At 40.2% G+C, this 12,268-nt stretch overlaps 1 protein-coding gene across 1 annotated transcript in view; it reads right to left on the reverse strand.

The window, feature by feature from the left end:
- The window catches only part of PLB1 (phospholipase B1), an 83,547-nt gene that overhangs the window by 13,132 nt on the left and 58,147 nt on the right, over positions 1–12,268 (reverse strand). Inside the window, exons 42-49 of the mRNA XM_085315788.1 lie at positions 11,262–11,357; positions 10,101–10,172; positions 8,205–8,285; positions 6,172–6,232; positions 5,403–5,461; positions 3,032–3,090; positions 1,682–1,725; positions 356–455 (exon numbers count right to left, since the gene is read on the reverse strand). Of these exons, the coding sequence (XP_085171914.1) occupies positions 356–455; positions 1,682–1,725; positions 3,032–3,090; positions 5,403–5,461; positions 6,172–6,232; positions 8,205–8,285; positions 10,101–10,172; positions 11,262–11,357 (572 nt within the window). The remainder of the gene's footprint in view (positions 1–355; positions 456–1,681; positions 1,726–3,031; positions 3,091–5,402; positions 5,462–6,171; positions 6,233–8,204; positions 8,286–10,100; positions 10,173–11,261; positions 11,358–12,268) is intronic.

Raw genomic sequence — 12,268 nt, forward strand, 5'->3', positions numbered from 1 at the left:
GAGGCACATGTCCCAGAAATCAAGAAATAACTGAGATGACCATGAATTTTGTCTGATTATGGACATAGCCTGACAATGAAAAAAGTACTGATAGACTTAGAAACATATTATCATTAAAGCAGTGGCTTGGAARTTCTGGGCAGAAGTCAAAAGTTTCTCCACCTCGAATTTAGAAAAAGATACAAAGAAATTCCCCAAATATTGCATTAAAAAAACAACAGTCAAAGCACAGAAACATGCACAATACAAGAAGATCATCAGTATTAACTGAACCTGAACATGCAGCTCAAAGATAATCTGCCAGCCCATCAGTTCTCACCCCGCTTTGCCCTTCCTCGGTTGTGATCATGCTTACAGTGCTTTGGCGCCTCCCTCCGCTGCGTTGAATCCAGCCGTTTCCTTAGTGTTGCCAGTGGAGAAGCCAAAGAGGTTTGGATTGAATTTTTTCAAGATATCTTAAGAGGAGGAGAAGACGTGGTGTTTAGCCATCCACAGTATAACAAACAGCATATTGCTTCCCACAGAAGTGCAAGCCAATCTTGCGGTGAAAACACAGGCCTGGGCTTTCCCCTGATTCACTGTGATCTTAAGTGATCCATCTGCCTTGGATGCTCTAGATACTGTACAAACTTAGGCGTTGCCATTATTTCTCTCAATGGGCTCCCAGGAGCCAGGTCTGGCAGACCTGGAAAGTCACGTGTCTCAAGAAATTCACCACTCTTGAATATGAGTGCTGGAGTGATGATGGCTACTTCCCTTAATACATCCCTTAATTCAGATGCTCTGAACACAGAGATCTGCCTCCCGCTTCTCCAGCTACCCATATTTGTTGCAAAGTAGTGAAGTTTTATTCATATTTAGAGATTTCATTGAAACCCTCATGAGTGATGTCTGAACACAGTTAAGGCTACTGCATCTTTATAGAGTCATATTTACAATGCTGTGTACGTAATAAAATGTGCCTTTTATTCTTCTTTAGACACAGAGATGTGTGTGGTACAAGACAAAGTGTAACAAATTTTATAACCAACAATGACAGGTATTGTCAGACTGCTTCACAGCATGGATCATGGATCATCTACAAATAGATGAACTGTTGTGAACCAAATGCCCTCTAATTTATGGTCACACTGACCACTTACAGTTTCCATGGCAACTACAGCAACTGGTTACACAGAACACGAGGACAAGAAATTATAGTATTTTTAGATTTTTTCAGTGCAATTTAGCAACTTGAAATCATTGGGAGGAACCATAACCTTGTCAACAGCCTTCTCTAGATGGACCACTAATTGCTTCACAACCCTTCATTTGCCCACAACCATTACAATCAGTCATTGGAAAGCACAAAACAAAATAAAGTGGGGGCAGATCTGCCATGAACTTCTATCACCTTCAGAACATTTGCTCCTCATCAAACCCATCAAAAAGGATGTTACGATTACATGCAGATCCTGTAGTGTGGAGGAGCTGAATCAAGTTTGTAGCTAATAAGGTCAGTCTGTGATGCAGCTGTGACTCAGATGGATCCATAACGCTTGTATCCATAATAGACAGGCTTCCCCCACTGTTTGCAAGGAAAGCGTGACCATTTCCAGATGTGTCCTAGCATCTGCCTGGACTACTTTTGGAGTAATACATGCCTTTCCCTTTCCTCATATTAGTTTTCCAGGATACTCACTGGGTAAGGTAGTCCGAGTCTCCAGGGCCTCGTCACCTCCAATACTACAAAGGGAAAGAGCAGAAGCACTAAGTAAGACTAATCCTGCAACCATCTGTCTTATCGTCACCATATGTTGCTGCTGTATCAGCCAAGGAAGAAAAAAAAAAAAAAAAAGACAAACCTTGAACAGGACTAAGCAGATAAACCATAACACAAGTAAGAATTCAGGGAAAGTACTGAAAGGAGATTTTGGATTAAATCAAGCTGCCATGACAGATGCTATGACTCCAGCCTAGCAATAGAAAATGCTGGCAGAAATACCAGGTGTAGACCTTTCTCGTATACACGTACTGGGATGCCTATCATTATAAAACAATCCCTTCCTCCCCCTGCCTCCCCCCCCCAAAAAAAAAACCCACCCCTCCGTATTTCCTCAAAGTTGCTCCATGTGACCTTGCTGCAACTACACTTGTGTGGATAGCAGAGAGATTGCATTAAATGCACATTAACCAGCAATCTGGGATCCTGCAATATAGACTATAAAAAACCCCTCTGCTTCTATCATTTATCATTATCATTAATCATTAAATCATCTATCATTTAAACTTGTCTATGTGTCTGTGTGCATAGCCGATACCTCTCCTAAACATGCCTATCTCTGCATATACACGGGTGGGAAGAAGAAAAAAGAATGCAGGAAAGAGTATATACATGCATGTGCTTTTCCATATACTTCTGCCCATATAAAGCAGGCAGTTTCCTTCCACTCCAGCATGGACATTGAGGTTTAGACCCACCCAGACACATATTGTCTGATTGTCTTTGCTTTGCAATTGCCTTCAAATAAACCTAGCTATGAAGTATGGGACTTTTTTTTTTTTTAATATACATGTAGTGCTCTCACCATGTTCAGGCCAATCCACACACATATTCATAATCTCTGTCTTTAGATATGGCAGTAGATAATCACAGTATCAGCAATATTTTGAATCATCTCCAGAGGGGCTAGCAGGAGGCTGAAATCTCTCATATTAATAATCTAATGCTGACTGACTGGGACACGGGATAGCACTGGCAGCAGTCAAGAACACCTCCTGCAAAAATCACTCTCTTCCAGCCTTGACAAGCAGCTCTTCTTTCCTCTCTTCCTTCCTCCACCAAGCTACACCCAGCAACAGTTGCTCTTAACCACRCTTACTTCCTCTAGGAAGGCGTCGATTTGTAGGAGTAGAATTTAGTTGCTACAACTGTGGCAGCAAACCCTTATCTGGGACAGCTCATTCTCATTTTCTCAGGTATGTGACTACACAACCAGGTGACTCACACTTCTAACTATATTTGTGGACAAAAATACCAGAGTGTTTTTACCTCCAGGAAAGTCCCCTCCAGTTTCCTTGTGGGTCTGTTGCTTGGGCTCCTACTGCAGTCTGGAAAGGATGGGAAGAATTGTTTATAAAATACTAAATAAAAAAAATGCTACAAGCTGAGGTAAGATAGATATTGTGATTTCAAAGTGCTGAAAGCATTTTGTTAACATTACCCTGCATCCAGTGAAGCTTTTCAATTATTTCTTTGGGGCTCACATGCTCCATATCCTGATTCACCAACACACTAGGCCCCTAAGCAACCCTACGTATCCTCTGGTTCAAATTCACGGACTTCTCACATGAAAGAGCAGCTCATCTAGATAATAGATCATGAGGTATGAGAAAAGATGCGGTCCAGCCACAGAGCTTCAGACTATAAGATCAAGAAATTATGGCTTTGGAATTACTACGCTAATAAAGTTACTTCAGCAACCCACAGGGACTCACATTAATATCAACAACTTTGTTCTTTTTTGAATTTTTATGATGGAAAATGCTTCATTCTGGCATTTCTGAGACAAAGCTGGGGAAGGAGGGAGGGGAAATGATGAAAAATTCCCAGCCTTTTAGCTGTAAATAAATCAGTAGAGGAGCTGGTTTTCAATCTTCCGCAAAAACAAATCTTTGGTTTAAAGTCCACTTTTCTCTGCTGGACCCAGTCTGCTAGTCTAACACACCAACTTGACAAAGTATAGGCAGGATTTTTTTTTTTTTTTGGCCCATACTGATAAGCGTGTCGGCAAATCTATTGTTTTCACTGTGCACTGGTGCTGAGAAGTCAAAAACAGATGCATTCCAGCCAGTGGCATGACTGAATTGTTCAACGTTTCATTAATCTCCAACTTCATATAGACTGAGAGTAGTCTTCCTGCAGTGTGAACTTAAATATCTTTTCTTTTAATAAAGAAAAGCCATCAGAACAAAAGACAGAGGTGATGGATCTGAGTAACTCAAAGGCTCACAGGAAAGAAATAGGAATTTTTCTTTTTTTAAACCTCTAGCAAGGTCAGCACTCTGACATGCATTCAGGACAGTCATCACAAAAATGAGTTCTTCTGGAGCTTTATAGTTTATTAGTGGTTTCACCTCATTTTTTACTCTTCAAAAGCCACAGTCCAAATTCAGCCATAAACACTGACTGCATTTAGGGCTCTTGTGGGACCTGTTAATTTCTGCCCCATCAGTACCACTACATCCCTTAACAAAAATCCCAGTCACATTGCTGTGGCAAGTGCCAGATGCAACTGCCAAGAACAGCATGAAAAACTGCAGCTGTGTGTCACTCAGAGCGGTCTCAACTCAGGTGTTGAGACAAGGACCTCAGGTATCGGCTTGGTCCTGATGACTCTGGCGCTCTCAGGTGTTTCATGTGCCAAGAGAGTAAAAATGTAGAAAAGACGTGTGCACTGGCAGGAGGAAGTCRAGCAATTAATTTTAAGAGTTGTGGCAATTGATAGGAGGGAGGCTTACAGGGTCATTGCCGAGGTCTTCTAAGAAAAGCTCAAAGCTCAGTAGGGGGCAAAGCCAGGATTATTTCAGGTCACATAAAATCAGTTATCAGAGCTGATGAGGAGGGGGAGACATGCACACCTGCCTGTAGATAAGCCTGATCATTTGAGGGCCTCAGTCCCTTCAATTCCCTCTGAACTCTACAGGAGCTGAAGCTGCTAGAACAAGCATTGGTTTTGCTCAGGAGTTACAGCTCATCAGAACTGTTGACACCAATATTTGCTTTCATCCCATGCCAGAACAATTCAGTACTGCTGTGTAATTCTGAAACTTTTTCCTCAAAGAACTTCAGTGCAGATCTGCAATACTCCCTGCTATTCTTTTTCATTGCCTTTCTTTTCTGTGTCTATCCTTTTTCATTCTGGTTCACATTTTCTTGGCACMTAAAATATATCAGAGTTTTAATTGGAAGCTGCCTAACCCAGGAAGCAACATTTGAAAGCAAAATTCTGAAATACTGAATGTCAGAATTATCTTAAATGAGGAACACTCCATTCTGCAATCGGTTATTTCCACAGGAATCCTCATCAACATTTCCCATTGCATGAAATTTGCCAATTGTTTGATTATTCCTTAAAGATGGACACTCTTCTTTTCAAAGACACATGAAACAAACCTCTGTGCAATACAGAATGTGATCCTATTTCTGCTTTGGCCTGAGCTATTCATTACTGGATTACACAACTGCCAGCATCACTCAATCCCTTCAGGCTAGCTATTTCTTTTGCAAAGGGACACAGGTGGATGAGTTCTGCATTGCCAAGTCAAAACAATTTGCATGCTRTGATACCTGACATGACAACAGGTGGAGAATGACTTTTTTTTTCCTCTCATTTTAAACGGAGGAATACAGCAATACTCACAGTCAGGGAATCTCCCAGTGCTCCTATGACTTTGATGTCAACAGGCCGCAGCTCATGTACTAAAACAGAGCAGGAAAAAAAAAGGCAGAATTATTGATGACTGACAAAATGCTGCTCATCAAAATAAAGATCCAAATCTTCAGTTCCAACCTGATGATACTTTTACAGACTTTTAGGGAGAATAAGCCTCAAAAAGATTATCTATAGAAGGCATAAACTATGGCATATCCATAGCAGACAGGCATAAACTCCYGCAATTTGCTTGCAATGATATCCTCAACTAACAAGAAAATAAATGGACCTTAAAACAGCTTTCCACATGTCACCTTAGGAAGAAATGAAAACAGATTAGATACATTTAGAGATGCATACATTCATTCTCTTTTAATTGGTTTTAAGGTTTGGACCATAGATCAATACTTCCCATTAGCTATACTCTTGCAGAGCCTTCCAATTATGCACAGCACACCTGCTGCGCCACTTACCACAGCGGGTTCGCCAGGTAGGTCAAACTTGCTGAGCCACTAATTTTCCTAGGAGATTTTAATCATATTGCTGTACGGTCACATGTATCCACAGAGAACACATCTGCCGGGCTGCAGAATTTGCTGTGTACGGCCAGACAGACTTTCATGCTATGCTGCTAAACACATCAGCCTTTATTGTTTCCTTTCCATGTAGGATTTGCAGTTTCAAGATGTTACTGGTTTTAAAATTAAAAGGAGAAATCTTTCCTATTTGTGATTTCAGCTTACAAGTTCTTTCTCACCTGATGTCGGGACAGATCTGGAGAAAGTCTGTTCAGAACACTGCAGGTCACTGCCCCAATTCTGAAGTGACAAACAAGAAGCCTGGTCACTTTATTGTTAAAAGATTATATGGAATATTTATGTAGTTGAATTGTACAACTAAGAGCAAAACAAAAACCAAGATGTATGTGCCAGTTTGGTGCTACGTAGCTCAGCAGTCCTTCCCTTTTCTTTGCGGAATGCTGTCCAAACATTAATTGTCTTTGGTGAAATTTTCTAGCTGAAACATACCATTTTCTAAAGTTAAACATTTCACCTAGATATATCACCCCTGACTAAGTTTTATAAAGAGGATAATTTTTAATCTCTTCACTGCCTGGAGATTATGTTCTTGACCTAGGAGGTGGGGGCTCCAGYTTTGAAGTCCTGCTCTGATCTGAAGAGACCTCAGATTTAAAAAACAAGTAACAACAACAACAACAACAAGAAACCCTGCAAAGCTATGTTAAACAATATTATTATTATTTTCCACATATCTTGTCAGAAACCTCTTCTTGGAAAATTTCAAAAATACCTGGCTTTCACTTAACATAAAAATTAAAAAAATTTGAAGCCTCAGAAGTTTCAGATAAACAGAGCTGTCAGCCTCTAATCAGCTTCAGTAAWTACATTTTACTATATATTTGCCTATGATCTCATAACTATTATGTTTACTCCACCAATGATGAAGCTGAGTCAATCAAATGCTGCAGAAACATCCTGGTTGCTCACAGTGGTAGCTGATGAATGTACTACCTATGCTCTTTCATAATGACAGCAACAATATTAGCTGAAAATGTAGTGGGGCAAAAACTGTAATTCTTGCAATGGGCAGTCCCCTGTAAGAGCAGAGATATCTGCCCACCCTGCTTTGAGCCAGAAGTTGGAACAGGGATCTCCTGAGGTTCTTTCCAACCTGAATTATTCTATGATTGCACGATTTGATCATTCAGACAAAAGCTACGCAGACCAATGGTCTTCAGGAAGTGTGAGAGTCTCATGAGGTTAGCATTAAAAGAAAAAATAAAATAAAGTCAAAAAGGTTCTCATATATAACACAATGTAAGAGGCTGTACAATCAGCCATTTAGCTAAAAGCTGCTTCGAGAGCCTAGAATGGAAAGCTGCACTTATTTTTAGATGAGAAAGGAAACTTTACTGTCTACCGTGTCTCTCCTTTATCATTTTCACAGAATCTCAACAGTAAGAGTTTTTAAAAGTGTAACTCCTGCCTACAGATAAAAATCCCACTCGAACACTGCAGACTGCGGCTTGCTGAAAGAATATTACATGTTGCTCTTCGTAACCCTCAAGGCACAGAAAGGATTTCACAATTTTGCTAGGCACTAAAGACCCTCAKTGTGCCCAGCTAGCCCAGACTGTTTTGACAGCCATCTCCAGCTACTTTTAACACCAAAACACCCTAAATTCGTTTGCAGGAATTCTGCATGCCTGCAGCCATTTATTATGAGTAAGTTGAAGCCCTTTTCTTCAAGTCCTATGTAAAGTGTGTTTCTGCAGTTTGTTTTTGTCTCCCCTGTGCCAGTTCCTCCTAATGATGGAAAGTGAAAGCCTCCCTGCAAGGATGGATCCCTGCCAGTGAACCCCTACCGCTTCCTTTGCTTCTGGAAACCTGTCCAACACATACCAGTGACTGCCCTCTACAGGTTAAGCTTACTTGATTGCATGGAAGTAGGACATGAAGTTCCCCAGATCRTTTGGGGGCTCATGGCCCTAAATCCTCTTCCCTTTGTTATGAGCAGCTTAGCTTTTGATATAGTGATGTGTCCCAGATGACTTACTGTTGAGTACAGTTTTGCACTGATTGATACAAATGATTTTATACGGCTTTTAGGAAAAAGAAGAGTTTGACAGGAAGAAATGCAATGTAGGAGTGACTTTTGTATCTGAAAACTGATAATACGTGATCTCATTTATAAACTCAGGGAGACGTTCGAACACAGGGACAGTTTTGCACAGTTTCTATAATACCAAGTGAAAGATGCAACTATTACCTCAATTGGTCTGTTAGTGGGATCCACAGCTGAGTACGTGTAGTTCCTATTCCTGTAAGTTCCCAGGAAGGGTATGTTTTGCTGAAAGAAGAAAAAAAAGTAAGAATTATTTGTTACTAATTAGGTAATGAATACATGGCACAGCCAAACCAAATGACATCAAGATAGGATGTCACCAAAAAGAAAAGAGAGCATAATTAGTAATATCTAAGCTGCAAAATAGGTGTCTAGATTTTGAAACCTTAAAATTCAGAAGTGAGATTTTTGTTTAGTACATTACAGTAAAAATGACACATGCCAGACATTCAGACCTCTTAACTCTTCCACAGATTACTTAGACTTGATTAGATGTCTAGTCCTTCCAAAAGGCACCCTGATRCAAAGGCTGGAGAAACCTGGGTGGATCTGCGGGTGTCAGAAGAGGAGAAAGGAATACTAAATTCTGCATGGCTCACTTTTCCCCTGAAGAGAGGCTGTACAAATTGCGTGGTTATTTCTGTCCCCTACTCTTGCAACATTAGTTCATAGAGATATGTACATTTTATGGGCTGAAAGTCTTCACTAGGATGCCCACTGATCTCAGATATGAGCAACTCCGGTTGCATGAGGAGGTATTACAAAATACTAGGATCAGAAATTATATTTAATTGATTGGAAGTACCTCAGCCCCTTTATTTATAGGCTTTTATCCTACTTTAAGCTGTCTCAATACAAATAATTTTTCTTGGCCCTRTGGACCCTTACACTGTGGCACATTCTGTATTTCCATGGACACAAACACCCCAAGTACGAAATTAAAATTGTGAGAAACTACGGAACAATGGAAGGAATTTGTGGGTGTCAGAATCTGAAATCATTTAGTACTCCTTTTAGTAACAGATAAGGTAGAATTCCCTGGAAGCAGCCTATTCTGTTGCTTTATACCTTTATTTTATAGGCTTTACCTCAGAGCCTTCCGAGTAGGGAAAGCTACTGTGATTACTATCGATGAGTTTTTTGAAGTAGTGCAGGCTTACCATTTCTGAAAATAATGGCTATATATTCTTTGCAAGGGATATAAAACTTTGTGGCTATTTCTCAGCAGCACTGGCATTTTTGAATGGAATTGGGTGAAAGGAAAGAAATATAAAAATCCACATTATTTGGCACCGAAAAATTTGCTAAATTAAAGCTCCTGGGGGGGGGGGGAGGGCATGAAATAAAGTAGGATTAATTTAAGTGAATCTGAGAACTTCTGAAACATGCTGATTAATAACTCATCAGATCTCCCTTTTCCCATACAATGGACATATGGACAAAACCCCCTTGTACAACCTGAGAGACTGTCTTCAGATCTGAGAGTACAGCTCTATGCCCTAGTCTGTTCAGTTCTTTGGGATCTTCACTGAAGAAAAGGATTCAATTACCATCATCTGCCATGGTCATTTTCACATGCTGATATCTATCGACTATCCTGCCAATTCAGCAGTTTTGATTTATAAATGTAGAAGCAGTTTCCRGAGAGTCTAAAGCATCTCAGTTACAGATGAGGATAGGAAACTCCCCCTACCACTAATTCAAGATAGAACAAATGCTGGGATTTTCAGGGCTGCTGTGGTGCCCCATTCATTCTAATCAGAAAGATCACTCAGAATATTCCATTATTTGCCTCGGGACTAACACACGTAGCAAAACAAAGCRTCTGCTACGACTGAAAACACACAAATCAGCACGCTATCAATCAGTATTATCTGCACAGTCAAAGACCAGGTGAACCAGAGCACCTGCTCACACAGAGTTAAGCAGAGTGGGAATTTTTTTTCAACAGACTTGTTCCAGACACCCAATCCCTGCTCTCTGCAGCAAGCACAACCACAGGCAGCTGATACCTGGCTTCCACAGTGTGGGGATATTTACCTGAGTTGGACAGCTGAGGGTAACGTTAGCCGTGAAGTCAAAGGAGTCAGTTTTCTGGTCTACAGGTTGGAACTAGAAAGGGGAAAAAAAATATTTTGTATCTGTTCCTTCTCATTTTACATTTGTGTAAGAATTCTAATCCAACAGTATCTAAATACACCTTTCAAATTTACATAAAGCTGCCTGTATTTACAGATCTTGATTTACTCAAGACTGAAATACATCTGCTTCTCAGAAAGAACATGACAACTGCATAATAAAACAGCAACTCTAGAAAGCAGTTTAAAATGGGAAGTGGAAAACTACACCGCATCAGTTTAAACTCCAGAAGGATTTTGGCAAGCACATGCAATTCCTTTGGAATTATRCCAGAATACAAGGTCATAAACTATCTTCTCCTGCACAAAAGATACTGTGTGTCTCAATTTTTATAGCTAAGCTGCATGATGCCATCTCCAACAAAAGGTTTTCTATATGCAGAAGATTAAAACAAGTTTATTTAGAGGTTCTACTTGATCGCAGGCAATCATGTTAGCTGTTAAAACAAGACACTCAAACATATAAAAGTTACCATCCAGGATCTGAGATAACATCTCTGAYTGCAAGCACACTCCTACTGCACTGCAATTCTGAGAAAATGGGTTTGCTTAAGCAACCTCTAACTTAACAACTCATTTTTATTGAGCTTTATTCATGTTCAAAGGTAGTGAATTACAGTCACTAATTCCTAATGAGGAAATCTACTCACAAGATTTTGAAACAATTCAGGCAATCCATTTTAATCTGGTGTATGCAGTTAGGATTCTTTTTTGGTGGTTCCCCCAAATAAGTCCATCCTTACCAAATATTATCCTACCTTTAGCGACAACTGGTGAAATAAACTGGAAGTTATTCAGCTCAAATCCCTAAAGATTCAGGTGATATACCACYACTCCTCACACAAACTTTCAGAAGCAAGAGCTTCTAGGTTGAAAGCAGYTCTGAATTTGAAGGCATCTGACTAGTAAACTAAAAAAATAAGCACTGGGAACTGATCAACAAGCTCCAGCATTATCCAGGCCTTCRCTGCAAGGCCTGATTACATAAATAATTACATAGGTGACTGTAGTGGTAGCCAGTTCTAGCTAAATACTCTATTACATGCTGTGCACATCACCTTACCATAGCGTTCCAGAGAGCCCTGGCAAGCTGAGAATGACCTTTCTGACTTGGATGGAAACAGTCAGGTGCAAAGTAGGAGACATCTGGATGCCCATCCTGAAAATGAAAACACAAAGGACACCTGAGTGCGGAAGAATCCACAGAGCTCCAACTCTGGGCTGCTGAGGTCAAAGCAGAGCTGCTAACAGAAGCTGCGTGCTATGTGCATTTGATGCTCCAGTGCAGAAAGTCTCTTGATTATCTGGTGATACAAAGTACGCTACAGCAGGCCCACTAGCTGTTAGAAATGTTTAACCTCTCTGTGCCTAGAAGCTCAGGTTCTTTGAAGTGCAGATCCACACAGAAATAGAAAAAACAGGATTTTGGGCTTGGTGGTTAGTCTCTCTCAAGGTTCTCCAATAAGGATAGGTTCTTCTCCTTGACACATCATCAGTGCTGCTCCATAGGCAACACTATGCTGTGCAGTGCTTTTGCATAGTGACAAGCATATTACTGATGATGCACCAGAAGGAAAAGACTCATCCCATTTCTCACAGCTGTGTCAGTTCTGCAAGTTTGAAAGAAGTAAAAAGCAAATAAAATACTTTTGAGTGAAGACAGCCAAAATGACTGAACACACCAACACAGCGTCCTTTTGAGTACAGATGTACTTTACACACACTGGAACATCTGAAGGAAACTGTGGAAATTTAAATATCTTAGCTTTTATGCAAGTCTATTGAGATGAGAAAGCCTAGATTAGAGATGACAAACTACATTTTTTTTGGAGCATTCCTTCCTCAAAGCTTGAGCAGGTTTTGATCCAGTATGTTTGGGCTAGCTTGTTAGAGGTCTACTGCCAAAATTTGGATCCATATTTGATCTTCTGCCAAGTTATTTTCTGTTCAGGAATATCTGAATTTTATGCAAGGTATTTAAAAAAAACCTCACAACCCTTTCTTAAAGTCTGAAAGAATGATTGTGAGATTAAAGAGTTCAGAGATATTTTTCTCCTCCTATTCTTGTTT

The sequence above is a fragment of the Rhea americana genome, unplaced genomic scaffold (assembly GCF_003343005.1).
Source record: "Rhea americana isolate MKP2758 unplaced genomic scaffold, rheAme1 scaffold_44, whole genome shotgun sequence".
NCBI classification, from domain to species: Eukaryota; Metazoa; Chordata; class Aves; order Rheiformes; family Rheidae; genus Rhea; species Rhea americana.